The sequence below is a fragment of the Lepeophtheirus salmonis genome, chromosome 5, assembly GCF_016086655.4.
Source record: "Lepeophtheirus salmonis chromosome 5, UVic_Lsal_1.4, whole genome shotgun sequence".
NCBI lineage: Eukaryota > Metazoa > Arthropoda > Copepoda > Siphonostomatoida > Caligidae > Lepeophtheirus > Lepeophtheirus salmonis.
In genome coordinates, this window is record NC_052135.2 from 53,178,598 (window position 1) to 53,205,833 (window position 27,236).

Here is a 27,236-nt window from a genome sequence, read left to right on the forward strand (position 1 = left end):
GGAGTGAGAGAAGAGGCTATACTTCAGCACTACAAGACGTGTGTAAAACATTTGTATGTGTAATGTGAGTAAAGAGAGTGAGTAAAAGAAGGTGGATGTCGACGATGAATGACGATTAAATTTCAAGGTAAAAATGGTGGACTGAAAGTGAATGGCTCGCGCGTTGCGTTCCGCAGCCCAGGTTAACACAGGTTGTTCTCAGTATTTGTGTATGGAGTAGCAGTTTACTCCAAACCACTCTGCCACGGGTTGTACCTCTCCTACTCTTCACTCCAGAATTAGTTGGTTGTTTCTTCTCCTGTGGAAGAAGAATGAGCATGCCTTGATCAAGGCACTCCATTTCTTCTAAAAATGATTCCTCTGGGCAAAGGGCCCTTTCTACTTGTAATTTATTTTCTTAATTTGGGAGAATGTGCGGATTTAGTGATTCGAATCCCAACGGACTTGTCCCAACAGGACGGGTTCTACCGACTGAACTATCATCCCAACACGGGCTACCCCGCAGCCAATACCACTTTTCGACCTTCAGATATTTCGGAGGTCATTGAATTTTCCAAAGGACTTCCTGGGACCAAGTATGACTTCCAACTCTACTATTCCAATTCCACGATTGAGGACTGGCTTTCCTGGACAGCCTCCATCACCACAGTTCCTGATCCACCTTCCAATTTATCCATCAATGTTGTGAGTGGAAAAATCGCCCTCATTGATTGGGACCCTCCCGTCATTGGAGGACACTCCGGATTTAAGTTAAAGGTGATTCCCTTGAGTGAACCATTGAAAAGTGTGCGAAGTATTTTTATTCGCCAAAATTCCTCACCCTTTCAATTACGAGATCTGACATCTGGAGCTACCTATGAAGTTCAACTCTTTACTGTTTATGAAAATAAGGACTCCACTGTTTACATTAGTACTAACTTTACGACAACTCCCAATACTCCAGGTCGCTTTATCGTTTGGTTCCGTAATGAGACTACTCTTCTCGTTCTTTGGCAGCCTCCATATCCCGCAGGTGTATATACTGACTATAAAGTGTCGATCGATCCATCAGATGCTGAAATAAGTGAAACATATGTTCCAAAAGAAGGAGAACCCCCTGGTCCTGCTCAAGCAGCATTTAACGGGCTTATCCCTGGAAGGGCCTATAATATCTCTGTTGAAACAGTGAGTGAATCAAAAATATCAGAACCTACGACTGCTCAGTATAGGACTGTTCCTTGGAGGCCGCATAACGTTACATTTGACCTCGATAGTATAGAGCCCTATTCATTTCGTGTTCGTTGGTCAGCGCCTCGTGAATTAACTGAGTTTGATAGGTACCAAGTTGCTATTGGAATCCGTAGAAAAACACCACAAATAGTGGATCGTGATAAACGTCCTTTAGAGGCAAAATTTGTGGAAAATCTAAAGCCGGGACACACTTATCAGGTTGTTGTGAAAACAGTTTCAGGAAGTGTAGCCTCGTGGCCTGCGACAGGGAATGTCACTACTCGACCTTTGCCAGTTGGGAATGTTCGAACTATATCTGATAGTTCAGGGAGGGAAAGCCAAATAGTATGGGAACCTAATCCAGACTCTCATCAAGATAGCTACAAGGTAAGATTTATCTTTGAATATTTATTTCTTGAATATACGTACATACTCTTAAATAGGAAGCCTTGATATAAAGTGAAATTAAATATAACATCTGAATTGTACATTACACAGTAAAAAGGAACACAAGGCTAATATAGACCCTTTGAGAATAAAATCTTAATATTTATAATCATTTAATTGCATACAAAAGAAGTTTCATTCATGACAATATATGTATTTGCATACCTACATATTTTGGAAACAAAGACTGATTAAAACCGAATAATATGTAACCTGATATTCTTTAGACTTTAAGAGGTTTAACAATAATAAATTTAAAAAAGGGGCCATACTTATGTTATTAGAAAAAGAAAATATGAAATTCTTACGTAAATTACTTTGCTATTGGGTATAAACAATTAAATACAGTCAGGAAATGAGTTGTCAATAAGGCGTAGTCATGTACCCAAGGTCATCATATAATTTCATTTTTATTTTTTCTATCTTTTACCACTTGATTAGATTACTTACCATGAATTGGAAACATTTAATGGAGATAGTAGTAGTATTGAAGTTGGAGAAACGAGCTTTTCTCTTGATGGTAATTTACAACCGGGAAGAAACTACAGTATTTCTATTCAAGCAGTATCTAAAGGGATTGCATCGGAACAAAGAATTTTGCATCAAGCCACGAGTGAGTTAATATTATAAATAAATAAATATATCCATCATCACCCTGTTTTTTGCAATTTCTCTACTTTTTTATGATATATTAGTTCATGAAATCAATTTGTTATAATTGATGTGTTTTTATTCAATGACAATAAATATATAAACTAAATTTTTGTTATTAAATTTTAAATATATTAATGTTTAACTATGAATGATTCTGTGGTTTATTTCCTAAAATACCATATCATTCTAGGACCTGCATCCCCAATCATTGAAGATGTAGAGCCTATATCATATGGTCTCAACATTTCATGGAAATCCGATGTCACTTCTCAACAAGAACGATATGCTGTGGTTTATACACGTAATGATACTGGAGAGTCCACTACGATTGAGACTCGTGAACCTAAGATAACTTTGGCCAATTTGTATCCTGGTAATTAAATATTTTTTATTAACCTTTTTGTAAGAATTACGCTTACCATGTAGTATTTTGTAAGAAAATTCTGTTTTAAACTGTATTCATCCAATATGTGAACTAATTTTATGTTATTTTCGTTGTGTAATTAATTGTTTCTCTTTAAAAAATTTCGATTTAAAGTACAAATATTAATAATAATTCTTTAAATCTTTGTATTATAGGTGCTGGATATGAAATCCAAGTTTATGCTGTCAGCCATAACATGCGGAGCGAACCTCATAATCTTTTTACGGCAGTTTATCCAAATCCACCAAGAAATCTAACACTTGCTCTTACTGAAAATAATATTATACTCTTATCTTGGCTTAAACCTGAAAATTCAATTTTTACTAATTTCATCATCAAGTAATTACATTTTTTTTTATTGGAGTGTTCATTTCGTGAGATCTCATTTGTGATACTAGCTTTTCCATGCAATCAAGGATTATTTTCCCCTAAATACATTTATATTTAATATATATTTATAAGTAACTAATTAGTAGTAATTCATGGTAGATACTTTAAAATTATAGTTGAGCGATTATTATCATACTTATATTTTTAATGCAAAGAAAAATATAAAAACTCATTTACAACTATAAAAACATAACTTGATAATTGTGTCTAGCTTTTTCTTCAGAAACTATTCATGTGTATTTTACATGTCTTATTGTCCAGTATCTTTTTTCAATCCTCTCATGATGATGTGATGAAATGAATAAACAACATATCAAAAAGCTATCCAGAGTGTAACATATTTATGTTCTTTTTATTTTATAGATACAGAGCCTACGGTAATGATTACCATAAGAAGTGGAATATCATCGACGAAATTAAAGATACTCAATATGAACTTAAGGATTTGACTCCAGGTAACAACGACCGTTAAACATATTCCGATTTATTGTTATATTTCATTTAATTTTTTAGGTCAAAAGTTTGAAATCGTTGTGGACTCAGTTTCCCATCGGGTTGAATCAAGAAATCCTCTTGTTATTCGCCAAACAATACCTCCAGAATCGATTTTTGATATTATTCCTACTTTAGATGCTGAAAACATAACTCTTACATGGGTTAAGCCATATGGTCACAATGATTTTTATCATGTTAAGTGGCATCCATTAAGTAATCCAGAAGATATCCGTGAGAATAAAATAGATGCTAATCCAAATCAGGTTCCCGGAACTAACTTCTCAGTGATGATTACTGGACTTCACCCGGGAGTTGAGTATAATTTTGAAGTGTCAACAGAGTCTCATAGTTTACATTCTAATATCAAAAACATATCTGTTAGAACAAAACCATTGATAACATCTGAACTCAATATCCTCAATAAGAAAGATTTAACGACATCCTTAACTCTACTTTATACAGAAACACCCCTAACAAAGTCCTTGTTTGACACTTACCGTTTTCTTTTGGGCAATGAAACTAAAGAAAAAGCCGCATTGGACTTGGATAGGCGTTTATCTTTTTCAAACTTAACACCTGGTCGCCTCGAAAATATAACTTTTTGGACAGTTTCTGGAGGTGTCTTATCTTCTCCCTTGATAGAACAGGAACGCCTTCATCCTGAGCAAATAAGTAATTTAAATGCTTCTAGAATCACAGATACTGATATAATTCTGTCCTGGACGGAACCTAGAGGAGATCATGATTTATTTGAAGTTCAGTATCTGAATGTTAAAAGTCGACTCGTCAAATCTGTAACGAAGGATAACTTTATTGAAGTAAATAATCTTAGACCATTCAAAAATTACACCTTTTCTGTTGTTACAAAGGCTGGAGATGATGAAACTATACCCAGGAGAAGTAAACCAGTATCTCAAATGTTTTCGACGAAAGAATCTGTTCCTGGGTCTCCTGAAGTTTTTGAACCTTATCAAGTGCTGCCATCTGCCATCTCTTTTAAATGGGATTTGCCTGTATATGAAGAAAATGGGATAATTACTGGATTTATCATACTCTATGGAATAGCTATGTCTGAGAGTGATGAGTTCTATCAGACAGAAAGTGTAGAATTTGATCCTAATTATAGGACCGGAACAATCACAAATCTAGTTCCTGGAGAAGTATATACATTCCAAATCCAAGCAAAAACCAGGATTGGATTAGGAGAACCGAAGCGTTATGAGCAAAAGATGCCAATTTTGGCTCCTCCAACACCTAATCGCAAGATTAAGCCTGAGTTAGTTTCAAAATCAACTCAAACTATTGTTATTCGATATGCCCAAAATTATTTTTCCAATGAAAATGGCGGGGTAAATGCTTACTCAATCATTCTTGCAGAGGATTACACAAAACCAACGGAAAGTAAATTGACATTATTGAAATGGCAAGACGTTCAATCTTACAGGTCTTGGCCTCCATATCAGGTAACGGAACGTTATTTTCCATTCCATAATAAAAGTACCGAAAGATTTACTATTGGAGTTGAAGACTGTAAAGATAAAGTGGGATACTGCAATGGTCCTCTAAAACCAGGAAGTACTTATCGATACAAAATTCGTGCATATACTGCGCCCGATAAATTTTCTGAAACAACTTGGTCTGATGAGGTTAAAACAGATCCTGATAATACGGCTTTTTTGGTTGGAATAATTATACCCATCATCATTCTAATATTGTTTATAATATTTATCCTGATATTGAGACGGCTTAAGTACTATAGAGGTGGTTCTGGTTGTTTTAAACGGAGAAATCCTGATAGGGATATGAGACATAATGATAATATCTCACTTCCCGACAGTGTCATGGAAACATCAAAACCTGTGAAATGTAAGGATTTTGCTGAACATTATCGTATTATGTCAGCAGATTCAGATTTCCGTTTTTCCGAAGAGTATGAGGAATTGAAGCATGTCGGTCGGGAAAAGTCATGTGCTGCTGCTGATTTGCCGATTAATCGTCCAAAAAATAGATTTACAAACATACTTCCCTATGACCATTCCCGGGTAAAGTTACAGCCTACAGATGATGAAGAAGGGACTGACTACATTAACGCAAACTTCATACCTGGGTTTAACTCTCCGAGGGAGTACGTAGTAACTCAGGTAATTAAATCAATGAATTAGAGGAATCTCATGGTTTTTACACTAATTTTCTTCTTCTTTTTTCAGGGTTGTCTTCATTCAACCCGAGACGACTTTTGGCGAATGTGTTGGGAAACCAATTCAAGAGCTATTGTCATGTTAACTCGATGCATAGAGAAGGGTCGAGAAAAGTGTGACCATTACTGGCCCTATGATACTCAACCAGTATACTACGGTGACATTCAGGTCACCATATTAAATGAAAGTCATTTCCAAGATTGGAATGTCTCCGAGTTCCGTATGATGAGAGGAGACACAGTGAGGTCTATAAAACATTTTCATTTTACTACTTGGCCTGATTTTGGAGTACCTGATCCTCCACAAACTTTGGTGCGATTTGTCAGAGCATTTAGAGAAAGGATCAGCCCTGAGCAACGTCCTATAGTTGTGCATTGTTCAGCCGGAGTAGGGAGATCAGGGACATTTATAGCTTTAGATAGAATACTCCAAGTCATTCGTCACTCGGACGTTGTGGATATCTTTGGCATTGTCTACGAAATGCGCAAGGAAAGAGTGTGGATGGTTCAGACTGAGCAACAATATATTTGTATACATCAGTGCCTGTTGACTGTTCTTGAAGGAAAGGAGAATGATCCTGCTATCCATGAAATTCATGATAATGAAGGATTCGAGGATGACGAAGGAATTGTTGCTTCAGGGATGTGATATAAAATTGAACTTTACAAACACAATTTTAGGAACATAGTCTGACTCCTCTTTAAAAATGAGCACTCCAAACTATACATTCATTCATTCTTTCTAATTATATCTCTTTATATTTTAAAAAAAATATAATAACATATATATTTATCTCTTCATATGATTTTTTTTTTTTTTTTAATATTTGTTATAGAATCTCATAGTCAATGATTTCTTTTTTATACATATTCCTTTTTACATAATGTGCACTATATTGTTTTTACTGTATTTGTATCTTTTGCAATGGATATGATCATCTGTATATTGTGGATGAAAGTTTAATACATTTTTTTTTCCTATACCTCCCAAAAGTAGAGTTTATAATATTTTATTGATATTGAAACACGTTGTACTCAGTACAAACAATATATAATATGAAATTTAATATATCCTCAATAAATAATAAAATTATGTAATTTGCTTCTAATATTATGTGTATGCGCACTTGGCAATGGTTGTATTTGTGTTAATGCATACAATATATTGATAAGAAAATAGTAGGATTGTTTTTTGGAGGTAGACTTCCTGTGAGCAATGAACTCATTGGAATGATGAAACCGTCACATAGTCTTTATTTCATAGTTCTCTTCATGTCCTTTTCCTTAATCCTGAAATTCTCAGTCACGTTCTTTCCTCGAAGACCCTCCCCGCCCTTCTTAAAATCCTTTCTGTGTAATCTTAATGTTTTTAATTTTTCAACGGGTACGGATTTTCCCGAGGCTCCTATTCTGGTATTGGAAGAATGTGTTGAAACTTCATCATGTGTGTGTTCCGAGTGGGGATCATCTTCTGAGGTGAGGGGAGGAGGAAGCGTGTCCTGGAAAATAAAAAAGAGATCATCATTATGTCTTTGAAAATAACTAGGACCGTTTTAAAAGTCTGAGGGATAGCACTACTGGGGTGTATTGAGGTTATGTTTAGTTAGTAGCATCTCTTGGAAGAGCACACACCAACTCTCAATCATATGGGGCAATTCCTTTCTGCTTGCCATTCATTTGAATTGAGGAAGTGGAGTGACTTTTAAAAAATGGACGGAAAATAATTTCGAGTCTTGGATCAATCATTACTTTATGAATCCAAAAGACAGTCGCCATAATCTTTCTGGTCGATTCCTCGATTCAAACAAATGCCGAACAGAAAGAATAGACCGATCTGGTGGAAATTTCCTGTGTATTCTTCCAAGATATTCATCTAGCCATTGTAACTAAACATAATCTCCATACGCGATAGTAGTGCTATCTCTCGAACTTTGCACGGACTTTTCAATCAACCCTCATACTTATGCTCGATGTTAAATATTCTTTCTTACCGGTACTCCGATGATGTCATCTTTTTTTATCATGGGTTCCATGAACATCATATCATCTGAGTCATGGTATGAAGGTAAAAAATCTGTGACCTTGTCGACATGACGATGTAGGGAGGAAAGTGTGCTTTTGATCAGAATCAGAACGATTAATCTGTTAAATAAGAAAATTGTCATTTATATTTAATTATGGAAGTTAGCTCATTTATTATATATATTTAATGTACATATATGTATGTGACATCTTTACAGAACAATTATTATCAAACCAGGGCTCCTAGTGAACTCTTCAACAAAAATCCCTACGTAGCTATATTAAACCCATGATTTAAAAATAAAAAAGTCCAAGGCTACAAGAATATTAATACATAAAGAGTTATTTTACTATTCAGGAATGATTCTTCACAATGTGATAGAACATTATATTTACTATCAAATAGAAAATTGTGTTCAGCAAAATATGCTACAAAGTGTAATTCACTCTTTGAAGTTTGTTCGCTTTCCGGTAATTTATCCTCATAAATTCACATAGAATTTGTGAACGATTTTTTTAGCCAAAATTTTTTTTTAAATGACCAACCAAAATATCAAAATTGAGCAATTTTTATGTAAAGAGAAATACAGTTTTATAATAGTAACTTAATGTAATTAGTGTTGTTTTAAATTTATCATAATTTATTCATGGACTTTGCAATATCATATGTATTGACAAATCAAGATTTTAAAGAGATTTTCTTCCGTTAATTTTTGCCTTCAATCAGTATTGGTAGTTTTTAAGAAAAAAAAATGCCCTTCAACGTCCACATTTGTAGTTGGAACAAATAAGAAGTTGGCAAGATCTAAAGAGATTCTTGTTAGATGAAGGCATTTTATCATCAACACCACTGATCAATGATCAAACGTCCAACTTTTTATATTGATGGAAGATCAGGATTTCGCAGTTAGGCACAAAAATTATTCTTAGTTACTAGTTTCAAGGGGAATTATTTAACAGTTAGTTTTGCGACAAATTTATCTTTCCTCTAATTTGCTTTTGTCAAAATCTGTTTCACTAACATATAAAATCATGTAATCATAACCCTGATTTTATGATATACATATTTTCACCTCCGCAATGAGAGTCTAATGAAGGAGGGTTTTTGCAAGTTGATTTTTCTTCGGAAAATATAATCTAAGGTTCATCAAAAGCTGTTGCGTAATCTAACTACAATCTAAATTTTCTCAATTTATTTCATACCAGTTTAAAAAAAGGAGCAATTTTACACAAAAAAAACCCGCCAAAATGAGCATAAAGTTCAAATTGAATAATTTTTTTAACGATTGAGTAGTCGCTCACAAATCCTAGGTCTAGTTATAAATTAAGTTTATCGCAGGTTTTGTGAACGCGAAAAATCTGTTTTATATGAAATTTACGCTGTTGGGGTACTTTTTTAATACTAAAACCCATAAAATGGGAGAAATTATTCACCAAATTCCTCTTATTACTATTTTTTTTAAAGTATGGTTAGGACAATAAAAACATATTATACATCATAAAGGATTTAAAATAATGTATGCTAGAAAAAATATTTGTAAAATAATTGTAAAATTTAATCTTAATTTGTTATTTACTTGATTTTTAATCTAGTCATTTCAATACTCTAAAATTCAAATAAAAAAAGCTTAAACATGATTTATTCACGAACTTTCTTATTGCAAGCTTGTGTAATAAGTTATTACTAAAAGTTCTAAGCCTAGATATAAAATTAAATACTTAAAGGACACGTTCCCTCCTGTCTATGAAAAAGTATACACTTATATTATATGAATATACAGGAGCTACCGTAGGGGTTGGCTGGAAGGGCTGTAGCCCCCCCCCCAAAAAAAAATAAAGGAATTTTTGCTTTTTACTAATTAATATTTGAAATTTAATTTAATTTTTGAATAGCTATGGATTTTTGACATTTAATTTTTGAATTTTTTTCAAAAAATTAAATATTTGAAATATAATTTCTGAAATTTTTTTCCAACAATTTAATTCTTGGTCAACAGCTACAGATCTTTGAAAAAAAAAATTGTTGGAATAACTGGATTTTTGAATTTTTTCCAAAAAAATTCAAAAAGCATGCCTGCTCCCCCAAAAAAAAAAAAAAAATAATATATATTTATAGGCATAATATGAAAAACTCATCGAAAACTACAACAATTAATTTTTACCTCAATATACAGTTTTTTTATAATTTATTGTCATAATATAAAAAAACGCTATAGGAGCGGAATATTCCTACTGTGCAAGATGGGGAGTCAAAATAATTCCAAATACCACGTTATGCGAAATCTGCAGGGTTTGAAACCCTGTATTTACACTATTTTTAACTAAATCATATATTTTTTAAAGTTTACAGCATCTTTATGTTAAAAGTCTGAAATGTGAGACAGCACTCTTGCCGTAGCGTCAAAAAACTTTGAAAACGTTTTATTGAATGTTTAGACGTATAAACTGTATCCTCTATATGCAAGCAGGGTGTTCCAGATAAACTTGGGAAAATCTTTAAAGCTTATATCGAATGAACTTGACAACCTCGGGCACACTGCACCAGCAGCTTTGCAAGGCCAAAGCGACCTCGTGGGGATCCACCTTTGCCATTGTACTTCTTCAAGTTACATCCCATTTAGTTCGTTCGTTTTAAGGCTTTAAAGATTTTCCCAATTTATATAGACTACCCTGTACACTTGAATCTAATAAGTATATTAAATATATTTTGTAATAAAATAACATAGTAATTGTTCTTCATTAGCTTATTATATACGAAACCCCACGATTATTTACATTTTCTAATAAAATAAAACCCTATAACTCTAGATGATACTGTAAAATCCCAGATCTGGGGTGAAACCTCAAGCATTGGCACCCCTGTATCAAAACCAGTTCGCCATATGCAGAAAATTGTCTGCAACTATAATGCATTTGTTCCATTTACAGATGGGTATGACCCTTCAAATGATCCGTCCATAGTTTTCTTATCTGCAAATGGGTGACAATTAGTATTGGATCCGTCCAAGGACTAATTGCCTAATCAGTATTTTTTTTTATCGGCCCGATATTTTTTATCCATCAACGGTCCTAAGGGCCGATAACTCGGCTTTTCAGTCCTAGCTATCTCTTTATTTTCTTCACTCCTAGCTAGGATTGAAGAATATAAGAACTAAGAAAATAATGAATGAAAGCTAGAATGGATAGTAAGACGTTCCAGTTGCACACTTCTACTTTTAATTTCAGGTAAAGCATTAAAATCATTTAATTGCAGGTATCTTGTCTTTGGAAAGAGGTTATGAAGTATGAGGAAATTTCAATAACGTAGTCAGTACTTAGTAGTGGCTATGTAATTTCAGCTGTTGTAGTAGTCAAAAAAGCAACAAAAAACGATAAGGACCGATCCTATGACTGGCAAATGTTATTAGAACTAGACTGATAGGACTGTATTTTTTAGTTTTTTAGACCGATTCCACACTAGTAACAATAAAATAACCCTCTTAATTTCCCAAATGGCACCCCAGGCACACGGGATTTGTGTAAGATAACCATAGGACCTCGAGATAGGTTAAAAATCACCCCTATATATATATATTATACATGACCACTCCTAATTTTCCATTTCCATTTTTTTTTTGACAGATAGAAAGGTTCTTTTGGGTTATTCCACAGTTTTCTACTATTGAAAATAATGGAAACAAAAAATTAGTTATTTTTGACAAAATAAACGATCTTTCACAAATTTTATGGAATGACGTATCTCAATGGACAACACACTCGAGAGAAATTATTCGCTTGAACTCAATGTGTGTAGGTTTGCGTCTCATTCTATCCTAGACAAAGGAATATACTATAATCTTTTTGAATGTTCTCCTCTTTACAGCAGTAATTCATTTTCTCCTACCTCCTTTAACAAAAAAAATATACCAAGCAGCTGATATTAATAATTTTTTTAATTCAGGTCTCGCTCCCTCCTTCCACTCTTACTCTTACAGAAATCCCATCTCTACTTATACTTTATCATTGAAACTCCATAAGAACAAGTAGAGGAAAATTTAAAAAAAAATTAAAGAATTTTCTCCTACATTTGTTCATCCCCCCCCATTTTTTTCAATAATAGAAAATTGCGGAGCACATTAATAGACGTATAACCTTTTTATCTGTTAAAAAGCTCACAATGCAAAGGTTGTGGGCAGGTGTACCAATATAATTTTTTTTTAAATTGGAAATCCAATAAGTATTGAATTTGGAATTAGAAAAGAACGGTTTCTTTTAAATCAGATCTGTAATTGCAGTAAATTTTCCCCAGATGGCAATTATCTGATGACAATATTCCTGTGGGTAATCTTCCTAGAACCTTTTTTAACCATACAAATTACTTTGAATCACTAAAGCTTTATCAAAAGAACATACATTGCAAATAGCCCAACGATGGTGATTGCAACTTGTGCTGCAAGAAGTCCATAATTGCTCGAACTGATTCGATATTCTTCCTCATCTTGAAATATATCACCTTGGCGCGGGAAAAATTCTCCATAGCAGTAAATTACTTTGCCCTTATTATCGACAATCCCACAGAGACAAGCTCCTTTACATATATAAAACATTGTGTCTTTGGATGCTTTGAGTTGATCACTGAAGGCTGGATCACCTTCGAGCCGCATATTGAAAAACTAGAACACAAGAAAAGGCGAATCAATATTAAAGGATTCAACAAAGAATTGGAAAACATGCTTAAAAAAGGTATGATTGATGTACTCATTGAATTAAAGGTCATTAGTTATTATTATTTCATTAGGTACTCTTAATGAGTGGTGTGCCAGTTCTTGTTTAGGTTAACAGTATTTTTTGGCTTATATGGTTATAAAATAATATATTTTATATACATATAATTATAACATTTTAAATGTGCAGGGGTAATTATTTGTGACGATTAATCGAAAACGGAGAATTGAATGTTTTTTCTAGAATAGATATCAGTAAAATAAGGGGTAATTTTCGATTCTCCTACTCCGATTCTTATGTACCATTATTTATTACTGGTTTGCAACTATTTATCACTTTCCTAAGATATGAAAAAAAAATTAAATATTGCCGGCAAAATACAGGAAATAACTTTGTGAATTTATGAATTTAATCTTATAAGTTTACAAAGTATCATAATCAAATAATTTTTGATAAAAAAATGCTCGAACCATGGAGGAAACAAATTGAACATAAACATAAATCAAATTCAATTTTAGCCCTATTTTTCGGATTTTAAGCACTTACAAAAATATTTTTAGTCTCAATGATTATTATATGGATGTCATTTTGTAAAGAAAAAAATCGAAGCTTATAAATCAAAAAAGGAAATACGGTTGTTACGTGTGATTTTATTCTTTTTTGTTTATTATTTAATCGATGGTATTGGTGTTAACTTCTCACTGTGAAGTAAGCATTATTGCCTATCTTTGATGTAAATTGTTTTATTATTGTATAATAATATTAATATACTAGGACGTACCCGTATTATACATTTTATACATACTAAAATTATCTCTTCTGTTTTTTATTCGCATTCAATATATGTTCTCTCATTTTTCCGCTAGAACAGTAATTCGTTTTTTAGTGGATTTTGGAGTTTTTTAAGGTATGGCTTGTAGATTCGAAAATGCACCAAAAAATTCAAAATTCAAAAAACCGAAAAGGGAGAACATATATTGAATACGAATTAAGAAAGGGAATTCGGAAGAAGATGAGCGAGTTTGTCTTAGTATGCATTAATAAAATAATTCGAAATAAAATTTATAATATGGGTACATCCTTGTATATGTAGATAAATATACAACGACTACTAGGGATGAACAAAAATTTGCATTCCTGTCCTTTTGGAAGCGGACAAAAAGCATGGTAACCCTGAGAATTTGATAAATGTTTTGGAGGAAATCAGCTACAAGCAGCTGCGAAAAGGGATTAGGGGGAAAAGAAAATAAATAAAAACCCTTCGGCAAGAATTACTCCGATGTCAATTCCCAATTATACTCTGAGTCTAACAACGACTTACAATTATAACTCCGCAACCAATCCTCAGTGTTATGCTCCGTCTTTTATGAGCAAATACAAATATTTGCTCAGGTTTTGAATATAATTGAATCTATTTAGGAAAGTATTTTCACTACACAGGAATTAAATTTCAATATCAATGGCAAAGGAAAAGAAAATTCATTCTTCTGATTACCAAAAAACTGGGCCCGCTAAAAAAATCACAGGATTTACATCACTAAGTAAAATATCATAAGTTATGATGACTTTGTTTATTTATCAAAAATAATAAATTATGAAATAGCCATGACGTATCAAGTGAGACGAGGGAATTGACAGCTGACGATAAAATACGTAGTGTAGAAACTCTGTTTTAGAGAGGTAACAACAGGTTATATTTAAAAATCATTTGCAAGGAAGGTACCGAAGTTATTGAGCAACAAGGAACAGAAAAACTTTGCTTTAGTAATATAGTAGAAAACTAGCCCAGAAACCTTCATTTTTACATAGCCCCACTCTCACGCAGTACTTAGATATTATCTACCCAAGAATGAAAGAATAAAAATAATATCCACGACCCCCTCTTTGGGTACCACTACTTCATTACATTTTCACTAAGCTTTAGCTACACATGCTCGTTGCTAAGCCTTATTGAAAGTCACATTCATTATTTGTTTTATAGTGTACTTTTTACATTTTTATTATAACTGTTGAACGTCAAAGGTATCAGATTTATTTTTAACCTGTTCAAAAACAAAAAATATAAATAGTTCAACAAAGCTATTTTAAAGCTATAGCGGTGAAATATTATTCAATTCTTTGTATTATATTATAAGCAACTCAATTATAAAGGTGTTTATATGCATGGTGTGTTTATTATAGCAACGTACGCAGTGAGAATATATCTAAAATGATTTAAAATCCAATCAACTGTGTCGATATCTCTGTACATTTCTACTTAAGAATTCAATCGAAATGATTTATGTTTAATTCAATGAGATTGATTGATGAAATCTTTCACAATCTCAAGTGTCTCAACGATAAATTTAACGTATTGCCTTTCATTTATCCCTGTGAAATACGAGTATGCATTAATACAATTTTGAGTTGCTTATTAGATTATCTTTCTTTTCAAATAATGAAATACAATGCAAGATAAATGCAGTGTTGGGCAGTTATGCATTAGTTCATAACATACAAGCCTGTTGATAATTGTTGAAAAAATCGATAAACAACAAAAAATACACTTTTAAATCGTTCATTGTTTATTAAGAATAAATTATCTCGAATCCCTATTTTTTTGAATATCTAAATTAATAAAGCAAAATTTGTCTTTCTGTCTGTCTCTATGAATTTCTGGATATATATGATAGGAAGTCACCAGGTGCGCTGTAAAAAGTGTAAAGTCTGTATTTGTCTCTGTTTTTGAAATAAATGCGTTTTTAAAGTTATTTTTCTAAGCAGGACATACATCACATAAATTATTTTAATTATATAGGATTGATTTAATTATGCATTTTTAAATTAATTTAGGTTAGAACTGGTCTATTAGAGGGATATGTTACCATGCCAAGACTTATTAAGTCGTTTTTTAGTGGAGCAACCGGTCAAGTAGAACTATGTCTCATTGCCTTAAGGAACCTACCCAATACCTCGGTATTGTTTGTCGTTGAGTCTTTAGATCCACTTTTGGTGGACAATATAGACAATAGGGAAAGGTCCATAGGGCAATAATGCCCTGGTTCTACTTTGCCTGTTGCTCCACAAAAATCGACCAATTAAACAACGAAGAAGAAAGAGCACACACATCAACCGGTTTTCTTTCCTTTTTTCATAGTTATACTTAATTTTTTTCTTTATACATATGTCCTTTTTATTTATGATGTATATAATAAACATATTTTAATCTCAGAAATAACAATGTAGTCGTATTAATGAAATATTGAAGGTGTGTGTGCATAACAAGAGCATTGTTTCTGTTTGGGTGTTTTATTGGTCTCTTATGTATATCATAATTCTAGTTTAGAATAGAATATAAACGTAAGTATGTTGAAATGAACTTTGTTTGTTTTATTAGTGAGCGCACCTTTAGAATACAGTACGCATTATTCATACAAGCATTTTTTTTTCTAGAACTCTTATTATTATTCTTTCATTCTTGAGGACAGATCATTTTAAAAACTAAATATCAAATAATAAATTTTTTGGGAAAAAATTAAAAAATTCATAGCTATTCAGAAAAGTTAAAAAAAATTAAATTTCTATTATTAAATTTTTCAAGTTTTTATAACTTTTCACCAAAAATTTAATTTTTTTGGAAAAAAATTTTAAATATTAAATGTTATACTCTGCTGCGTAACTGACCCGAATGACACAAAAAAATTCTAGTAAAATTAAAATTCTTTTTTTTTTTTGGGGGGGGGACAGCCCCTCCAGCCCACCACTTGTGGACGTCCCTGATCCGATATTGCATCAGACGTCTAGTATTAAGACACAGGTCAAAATCAACGTAGTACATAGGTCAAGCTCATATGTATGTAGGTATAATATATTTTATATACTATAGCCATGAGCAACTGCAATTTTCTAATAAAATTTATTATGAATACAGAGAGTATTTCCTTAGAAATGATGTTAGGTTTGTTACGGAAAGTATAACCAAATCTTCATTCTTTTTTAATATTATATTGATTAAGTTGTCCACCTCCATTTGTTGAGTAGTTGCAGCAGCGAATAAAAATTGATTGCTTTCCAAATTTACAATTAATTTTCTGAGGATATGGTTTTTCCAAATGTCTTCAGAGGAATTGTTATTCGATGTGAACATATGTATATACGTATAAAAGGAAACTTTTATTTAGCAATGATGAAATTTTCAATCGTTCTTTTTTTATGGCTAAAGGTTGAAGGTCTTGTAACATCTGGCCTCACAAATTTGTTTTGGATATAAAATGTAACCAATATACAGGCTCCTCCGCCTAAAATGCAGCAATTTTTGGAATTTAAAAAAAATTGTTATATTTCAAAAAAATTCTGAAGTCAGCAAAATTTAATTCATAAATATTAGGTAAATTTTTGGTGGGGCGTGGGGTAAAGTAGAACTATGCCTCATGGTACTATGGACCCTTCCGAATTGTAGGTATCGTTTGTCGTTGAGTCTTGAGGGCAATTTTTGGAATATTGGTCAAAGAGGCAAAGTAGAACTATGAAACCATTCTCCACCAAATTCACAAACAATAATACAGACAATATTCAATGGTCCATAGGGCAATTAGGCATAGTTCTACTTTGCCTGTTGGCCATCCCAAAATTGACCTACTATAAAGGGACACCTTATTTACATTCTCAATCAATATAGCCGCCTTTTGCCTTAATGACCAGCTCTAGCATGGTCCAAAATTTTGCACAGCCGTTCTTTTACAAAACTCAGCTCTAGGTTGGATGAAACAGTGATAATGGAGGTGTTCGGTTTGTCCTTTGTTGTGTATCGGACTCCCAAAAGCTTGCCAAAAATACTTAAGTTTAAGTCAAGAGGGAATATTTGGGGATGTAGGAAGGGTCTTGCTTTTCAAGCTTGTGGGGGAGTATTTTTCACCGGATCACACACTTTACTAGATTTCAAGGATTCAAACCCACAAGAGGAGCTCTCTTGTAGATATTAGGTTGAATTCTTGCTACACTAAGCGACTCATAGTGGTCTGACTGATGACAAATTCACAAACAAGGCAGCTGACGGTCACCTTGCCTCTTTTGACTTCAATGGTTATTTCCCAGGCGAGAATAGCTCTAAAATTGCAGCTCTGCGTTGCTGAATATTTTTGGTTAAGAATCTCTTATTTCTCGGTTGACTTTGCTTATTTTTTGTTTACAGTTTTTTTAATACAATAAGTTAATGGTGTTAAATATCGAAATATAACAAATAGGACAAAGGTGCGCCGTTTAAGAATGTGCTGTATTTTAGACAGATCATATCAGCTTTATTGATCAGTAAGGAAACAGTGACGTAAGAACCACAGGGGTCAATGCCCCTCCAAATAATTTGTTATATTATTTCTTTTTACACACAACTCATAGTTTATTTTTACTTATAACTAGCGCGAGTGCCCAGAGTTATCAGGCGTAACCGAAGAGCCAAACATTGCTTTAATAATATAGATTTGCTGTATTAATATAGAAGATAACTTCCCAACAAATCATCTGTGTTACTTTTTCATGAGCGCGCACACTCGTGGTAACACTTTTTATGTAGATGTTTTATTCTCAATATCAAACCAATATGGATAATTCCTAACAGCTTTATAGAATTAAAAAAACACTGCTTAGGTTGCAAGAATAAAAAAATTCCATACTAAAAAATGCTATGAATTTCCAATATAGAGATTAACTCTCTCATTCTTTTCTTCTTTTATTAGACGCACTGAGTGTTAGTAACACAAGATTGTTGCTAACACATGGGCTGAAAAGTCCCGGGCTTCAAACATAGATAACGTTTTTTTTATTTTTTATTTGTCTCAATTTCAGATAGTACCAACCTTCCAAAGACCGTTCTCAAAATTTTATGACAATCTGTTCTTTAGTTTTTGAGTTAGTATACGGTAATAGTAACGGTAAGTGTACTTTAGTTATTATTTCCAAAACAATGGATCAAAAACAATTTCGTGTTTTAATTTTAAACTGCTTCGTGATGGGAAAAATACTGTTCGAGCTAAGCAATGGCATGAATAGTGTTTTGGGGACTCCACTCCATAAAGCGAATAAAAAAATATAAAATAAATAAAAATAATAATAATTTAAAACAAGCCAATTTTGAACAATAAAAACGTACTTTCTTTATTAAACTAGGGAATTTTCAGCCCACTTAGTTTAATCAATATACGTATTTAAGCTGCTCTCCTCACGAACATTATTCAAATTGTCAGGTTAATTTTTTTTACATATAAATTTATCTTATGTTCATACCCAATAATCTTCTTTTGCCGACAGTTTACTACTTACATAAACATATAAATTAATTATCGATATAGCTGTAATATCTATTTTTAAGTTGATGCATGCAACTCCTAAGGTTATATCAATAAATTATAGTTACAAAAGTAGCTCATCGGTCAGGATTGCATATTTGAACAGATAACTAACAAACTATTTACGTTACACTCTATATATAAAAATACGTAACATATATACATATTATCCTTTAACTTTAAAAAAATGTTACTTATTATTGAGAATACTGGAAACATAAGGTAAGTAGTAGAGATAAGACGGGGTTAGGACCTGGATCCAAAGTATACGAGATATCAATCTTCTATTATACGAAAAGATTCGTTATCCAAACCTGCTTCCCGTACTCGAACTTTTAGTGATCTTTCAAATAGTCCAAAGGATTTTACAGTTCTTAAAAATACTTAATACATCATACTAGTTATAAAAAAAGTTTTTATCTATATTGAAGGTTGGATCTATATTTCTCTGGATTAGTACATGGATCTATATCTATAGTGATGTAAATCGACAGTATTTTGTAGATTTTAAGCTGCTATCATTATTATTTAACTACTGAGTAGTAAACTATTTAAGTTTCTTCACTTAATATATCTTTATTGATGGAGGGTTTTTTTTCTATTTTCCTTTGGATGTGAAGTTGCGAGATATAGTAAAATTAACGTCGTGTTAAAACTATCACCCAAGCCACGGATATTTTTTCATAAAAATGTAATAATTATGAGTATTACAAATATTATTTATACCATACATTTAGCATCATATTCTATCAGTGTAGGTAGATGTTCACAACTTTTAAACACATAACGTCATAAAAAGTTCATTTATAGAATATGTCTAGCCCCAACTTTAGAAACGACTTCTCCTTATAGAACATTTTTAAAGGTATGAATTATTTCAGTCCAATCGTAACTGTTTTACGTCGTAACCTTTACTGTATGACGCAGCTTTTCCTCCGAAAAGAAACAGAAAAATCTCGAAAATTAGTAAGTAGTTGAGTTATTCTTCCCATGTATGGAATGTTGAAAATCAGTAAGTAGTTGAGCAATTCTTCCCATGTATGGAATTATTGTTCAATATTTCTTGGGGATTATTCATAGCTTAAAAGGAGCCAATCCTAATTCAACTAATTAACGTTCAAAACACTGATTAGGAGAAAAGAAGTAGAAACATTGACAGCTGACAAAAAATAAACGATATATTTTTTTATAATTTATGCAACACATCATGTGATGTAATTGAAAGACAATTTTCACAATTTTGAAATACGTAATAAACAGTTCATTTATAGAATCGCTTTTGACGGAATTTTAGATGAGACCAATCTCACGGCATTACCTCGCTAGCAACAAAAATACCTTAAGTATTTTTGTTGCTAGCTGTCATTCCCTCTTCTTGCTTGATACGGCAAAGGAAACAAAGTTATTCTATACTTATGCTCCGTTTTCAAAAGGACAGGAATACAATTTCTAGTTGATCCCTCGTCGTTTATATAATTTATATTGACCATTTTATCATTTCTATTAGTGATGGAAATTCCGGCTATTTTTAGAGAATCGTCTATTTCGACTCGGCTTACACTTTCGGCCCCCAAATGGCTATTCTTATTTATTTATTTTTTTAGAAAAAATTTCAAAAATATTTTTGCTCTGCTGCATAATTTGCCGGAATGACCTATTTTTTAGAAAAGAAACCCCCACCCGCAACAAAATTTCCTCCCATTTTCGCTACAAATTCAAAAAATACATCATTTGGGGTGATCCGGCTCCCTTCGTTCACTTCAAAGAGCCGGTTCATAGAGCCATTACGTTTGCAAACGACACATCACTAATTTCTATGAAGAAATTTTGGCTATCATACACAAATGTATAACTACTGTTTTAATAAAATATTACTACGCAATCTTATAATACAGTATCGAATAAAATACTATCTATATTTGAATAATATGTAATTCATTTTAAAAAAGGTGGAGAAATAATACCACAGTGATAGTCTGGGAGTAGTTAAAGAAAATTGGCAGTTTTATGATTGACGTATTTGACTAACTACCAGATGATTTCGGGCCTTTTTTTTTGGTCTTTTTGGATGAAAGGTTGTATTAGACAATAAATGTAACGACGTGCTAGACAGAATTTTTATTTGATACCGATTTAGACCGATTTTTTTAAATGACCGAATTAATTATTAAAGTTACAAACTGGTATAAGATTATTGGGTCATAACCCAACTCATGTAAATAGGTTCGTATATCATTACTTCCAAGTCACAAAAGAACATCATTATCACAAAATGATAGGGTTAAAATCTAACTTTTCCTAACAAAAATTTGAATCAGCTCAGATTATTATGATTCAAGGCTATTCAAGTTATTTTTTCCTTGTTTGTCGTAAATCTCGAATTAAGATGATGTCGGCGTTTTCTTTATTTACCTCTTCCCTATTGCGTCTTTATTTATATATAATTATAATATTGCCTTAAAAACATATAATTAGTTTTAACTACCGTTTGCGTAAAACACATTTAAGTAGTCAATAATCATCATTCCTCGAGAAAAGGAGTTTTATTATTACAAAGGTAGGTATGCTTAAGAGGTGTAATTTAAATTGCAATTATAAAAACATCCGCTTTTACTTTTGTCTTAAGCTCTGCATTACATCAATAACACAAAACGTTACAGTGTACTTTGTTATCGACTTTTGATGTTTCATCTTCGATCATCTAATCAGTGCTATTAACGTTGATTGGTTGAATTCGTTCTTAATATGCTGTGAATACTTCTCAACAGTTATAGATTAATAATTCCATAGTGGGGGAAGTATTTCTATCCCTAGACTCAGAAACATACAATATAAAAAGACGAGGCTTAACCATGAATAGGGATAGGATTTGTCTAAGAGCGTGAGGAAAGGGTGGCAGCGAGATAGATAGTATTACTGAATTAAGACCCTTAATAATAACACCTGCCTGATATATGATTTTTGGGGGAGAAAATGAATTACTGCTATAAAGAATAGAACCTGCCTCATTTTAAAATAGCATTAATATAAGGAAAATATTGTAATTATATTCAAATTAATATATATATTTATTTTATTATGCATTTTCAAATCAATTTACACAAAAGATAAGCAAGAATTCTTCTTTTAGAGGGAGATGTTAACACCCCACGATCTATTAACTAATGAACCAGATTTGGATGGGAGGTGAGGGAGACATCCTTCTCCAAGAGGCTTCAAACTAAAAAATTCTTCCAAGGGGTTGAGGTAAGGGCTGAAGGAGGTCCACATGGAGGCAGGACAGAAGTCAGCCATACTATTACAGAAGTTTTAGTTCTCTTGGATGTATGGGATATTAATGGACTTCTTGTAGGCAGTCCGGAGGGAAATGCCAACGGTCTCTGTAGTCTTCTCGGCACTCTCAACGGAGCGGAGGAGATTGCATAATAGTTCCCTATATTATTGTATCTCTGACATTTTTACACTTAGAGACATGGGATCACAGCAAAACTTGTTTAATTTGGTTTCACGTGTCGTTTGGTTGCGTAATAAAAAATCGTAATTTAAAAAAATGTGGATAAAATTGCTACTAAATGTTACCGTAAGTCTTGGGTCCTCACTCTGCAAGGAAAGAAAATTTATTAATATGAAATCAAAAGATGACATTTTGATCACTGTGTTACATCGCTAACAGAAAAATATAGAGTTAATTTTCTTGTCAGCTTTCGATGATTCTCCTTCTTTTCCTCTAATCAGTGTTCCGAACGTTTATTAGTTGAATGACTTTTTGCCAAGCTCTGAACACTTCTCAACAATCATTGGAAAATTATTCCGTAGTTTAAAAAAATATTATTCCTAGATGTAGAAAAACAACAGCATAAGAAGACGAGACTTAACCATGAAATAAGTGAGAAACGAGAGCTACACTGTCATATCGAAAGAAACTAACAAATATTAAATAAAAAATTGATATTTTGATCACGTTGTTACTTCGCAAACACAAAAAATATACTGTTTATTTTGTTGTATGATTTCGTTTTTTCTGTTTTTGTTGTTTTTTCCTGATCAGTGTTCTAAACGTTGATTGATTGAATTAGAATTAGTTTTTTAAGCTTTGAACAATTCCCAACATTCATAAAATAATAAGTCCATCTTTGGGAAGAGTTATTGACTAACTACCAACTGATTTTGGGCCCTTTTTTCTGTTTATATTCGGTGGAGAGTTTGCTAAATACAATAAGGGTAATGTTATATATTATTATTAAAATATTTTCTAAAAAAACTAAAACTTAAAAAATGTATATTTAGGACTAAAAATGTACAATGGTTCTTTGACTGATATATCTCTGAATATCATAATGTGCTTTGTGAAACACAGGAATGTGGCTTTGAATATTTTATATTTTCAAATAATGTTGTGAATATTAATATTTTATTTCGTAGAATACGGTGTTGCCTCACAACCCAAAACATTTATACTGTGTTTTGGTTTTCAGCTGTTGATTTTTCTACTTCTTGTTCCTTAATACATGTTTTGAACGTTGCTTGGTTGAATTCAAATTAGCTTTTGTCAAACTGTAAGCAATTACCAATAATTATTTCATAGTTGGAACGAATTGGTTCATAATTGGCTAATCATCAACTGATGGCGAGCCTTTTTTCATTGTTTTCTTTTCGTATGAAATAACGACGCGAGCAAAGGACCAATAGGAATAAAGACTGAGAGTACCTGACACATGATCACGTTAAAAGTTCAAATGTTTTAAATATCCATGAAGTTTAAAGCATTTGTACATTTAATATAATCATGTTTCTTTGTGAGGAAAAGGTGAAAAGTTGAGACTCAAACACTTCATAGAAAGATGAAAAATTAATTTAAAGGCATGATCATGTTTATTTAATGGTGATAAAGAAAATCTCCTCATGTATTTAATTCATAATCTTCACAAGGTCACAGTAATAGAATGCTATAAAGGTATTATCCTGTAAAAGGGAACTTTATATCCAAAGATCTTCTTCAATAGAGTCCCAAATTATACATATTTATACAATTCATTGAACAAAATTTTATACAGGCGAATTTAAAAAATCAAGTTATTTCCAAATTTTATTAACGGAATAGGTAAAATAATTATATTTACTATATATATATAATATTTTTTTATCCTGATATAATTAGATTTGAAGTTATTTGAGGATAAAAATTACACAATTATTTATTGCCCATTTTATTCGGTTGAATTAAAATAATTTTGCATTTATTGGAATTAAGGGTAAATGAACATAATTTATGTTAGCCTGGAATTTGAACAAAAATAATATTTGTATTTACACTTAAAATTTCAAATTCAAATACAAAGAAGATAAATATAATTATATAAAGCTACGAAAAGTGAAAATTATACTTTGAAAAAATGTAATTAATTACAATTGGCCCTTAATATCGATAATTAAACTAATCAACTTGGAAAGGATAACTTTTTGTGCTAATTGTAAGACGATTACAGAATACACAATTAATAGGATTAAATAAAATATGATTGCTCCATATTAATTAGACAAATCAAAGATATTCTTTACAAATGCATTGCTTTTTTTCCTTACAAAGAAACATGATTATATTAAATGTACAAATGCATTAAACTTCATGGATATTTTAAAACAGGCTCGCTATCAGTTGATGATTAGCCAATTATGAACCAATTCGTCCCAACTATAGCTATAGATCTTTTAAACTTTTTTCCAAAAAATTTAATATTTGAAACATTTTGTTTTCAGATGTGGATTTTGAAGAAAAAGAAAAAATTTATGTGAATTATTGTGGATTTTTGAAATTTTTTTCAAAAAAATTTAATATACGAAATTTTTTTTAAAAATTAGTTAAAAAAAAATCAATTTTTTTTTCTAAAAAGTTCCAAAAACGAAGCCCCCTTCAAAATATAACCCTGCTAACGCCCTTGTATATGTAAAGCCCAATATTTCATCGATATATTTATGTCAATTATAGGCTTTGTATTCAAATTCGAGGAAAAAGTTGGATACTCATAACTTTAGCTAAGATTTAGAAACTTTAGTTGATTTAAGGGATTTATATTAGCTATCGATATGGCCCCTTTCATTTAAAATACTTTATGTGCACTTTACCGTGCTTCCAAGAGTTAATAATAATAATTTGTGTATAGTAATTGACGATAATTCGTCGAAGACTGCAAATATAATTCACATTATACTTATGGAAAAATTATTAAAACTTGCACAATATTAAACATAATAACAAGCCAATATTTCATAGACACATTAGAGTCAATTATAGGCTCTTTATTCAAATTTATGGGATGAGTTGGGATGTCCAATAGTTTAAGCTATAATTAAAAACCTTTATTAGATTTAAGAGTCTCACATTGTCCCCGATATGGGCCTATTCAATCATACAGTTCGTAAATGTCTCATACTTTTATTGATACCATCAACTTTGGCGACACAAAGAATGATTTGTTGATAGAAATTGAAGATAATTCGTATAAGAATGCAAATGTACTCCACACTCAATTTTTAGGAAAATAATTCTAGCTTGCTTTTGTGTTGACAGTTTAGATCTGCAAATAAAGTGGCTTAACAACAACAGACGCAAGAAAAGGTGGCAGAATGAGTGAGTAAAATAAATATGTAGTTTAAGAAAAACTGGGCTACCGAGGCAGAGCTGTAATACAGCTAATTATATTACGATTGATGTTGGACGAACAAATGTTAAAATAATAATACTTCTATTTGAGTGAAATTGAATATTCATGGATCTATTTTTGAATTAACATGATGCTTTTCAACTTCAATATTAAACGACAAAGCTTTACAATCTAATTAGCTTTATTTTAAAGCAAGAACGCCCGCACAATATATGTATCTATTTTTTTTTTTTTTTGGGGGGAAGGGCGCTTGGTTTTCGCTTTTGGAATTTTTTGGAAAAAAAATTCATAAATCCATGTCTATTCACAAAAGAAAATAAAAAATTAAATTTTCAATATTATTTTTTTTTTCCATGGATTTTCAAAAATCCATAGCTATTCATAGAAAATTAAATTTCTTGGAAAAAAAATTCAAATATTACATGTCTTAGAAAAAAAACCTCAAAAACCGTAGCGATTCATAGAAAAATTAAATATTATGTCTCAAATTTTTTGGAAATAAATTTGAAAAAATTAAATTTTTGAAAAAAGTTTCAAATATTATGTACTAAATTTTTTGAAAATAAATTTGAAAAAATTTAAAAAAAATTCAATTATTAGATTTTTTTTGTTTTTAAGTTCCATAATCCATAACTACTCAAAGAAAAAAAAATTTTTGGAAAAAAAAACTTCATTTATTAAATATTTTCTCTTCAGGCATAATTTGCCGGAATGACACAAAAAAATTCTACAGCCTTTCAGCCATCCCTCTGCAGACACTCCTGTAAATCATCATAGAAAAAGATATTCGAACCATACTTACAGAAGGAACTTGTTGATCCAGAATGATTACACTTTAAAAAAATAAAACAAGACACAATATGCAAAACTATAATTTAATCACTCATATCACTACATATATCTCTATAAATCACGAAATAGGCACAAAAAATAAAAAAAAACCTCTAATACATCAGTGTATTCTTTCTCAAGCGTACTAAACAAAAAAATAAGTTAGACATTTATGTACTGCTATTGATTTTTTTTTTTTTTTAAAGACAACTAGTGGACACTTTTTGCCCCAATATTCGTTAAGAAAAGCATTGCATTTCATGTGTATTTTTACGTATGTAAGTATATTTTAAATGAAAGCTTTCTCCATACGGAAAAAAATACGGATGAAAAATATTAACACATGATGTGTTTATTACGAGTAAGTTTTTAACAAATGAAGTAAAGGAACGGCGTGGAAAGTGGATAATTAACTCCGTGCGTGGACGCACTGCCGAAAGCCACTTTGCCGAATTTCATTTTGCCAAACGGACATTTTATCAAAAAAAATGATAAATATATTTGATAGTGATCAGAGTTGTATAAAATATGACTTTAATGTGTACTATATTTTTCTATTTGGTAATCTGACGAGGTTTTTTTTAAATTATTTTCGAAATCTTGGCTTGGTTTTTGGAATTTTTTGAAAAAAAATCCAAAAATTGAAATAATTTCAAATATTAAATTTTTTATAAAAAAAGTTATAAAAATCTACTGTTGTTGACAAAAAAATTTAATTTCAAATAAAAAACTTTTTGCAAAAAATTTTAAATAATACATTTTTGGAAAAAAATTCAATTTTCTCGGAAAAAAAAACAAATATTAATTTTTGTCAAAAAAAACCATAAAAATTCATAGTTGTTTACAAAAAATTTCAAAAATTATTATTTTTTTAAATCTAT

The 27,236-nt window shown here is 31.5% G+C and overlaps 2 protein-coding genes across 2 annotated transcripts; one reads left to right on the plus strand and one right to left on the minus strand.

Moving 5' to 3' along the window:
• The first annotated feature begins 61 nt into the window (after positions 1-61).
• Positions 62-6,914, plus strand: Ptp10D (Protein tyrosine phosphatase 10D). Its single transcript, XM_040711462.2, has 7 exons — positions 62-1,596; positions 2,098-2,269; positions 2,501-2,683; positions 2,890-3,073; positions 3,488-3,579; positions 3,638-5,760; positions 5,827-6,914. Exons 1-7 carry the CDS (start codon positions 352-354, stop codon positions 6,463-6,465), a joined length of 4,638 nt encoding a protein of 1,545 aa, XP_040567396.1. The 5' UTR covers positions 62-351; the 3' UTR covers positions 6,466-6,914.
• On the minus strand, positions 6,687-26,503 carry LOC121117134 (uncharacterized). The gene is made up of 4 exons (XM_040711463.2): positions 26,327-26,503; positions 12,231-12,490; positions 7,808-7,958; positions 6,687-7,315 (listed from the first exon to the last, which is right to left on the minus strand). The coding sequence occupies exons 2-4, from the start codon at positions 12,479-12,481 to the stop codon at positions 7,070-7,072; spliced, it is 648 nt and encodes a 215-aa protein (XP_040567397.1). The 5' UTR covers positions 12,482-12,490; positions 26,327-26,503; the 3' UTR covers positions 6,687-7,069.
• Between the last annotated feature and the right edge of the window lie 733 nt (positions 26,504-27,236).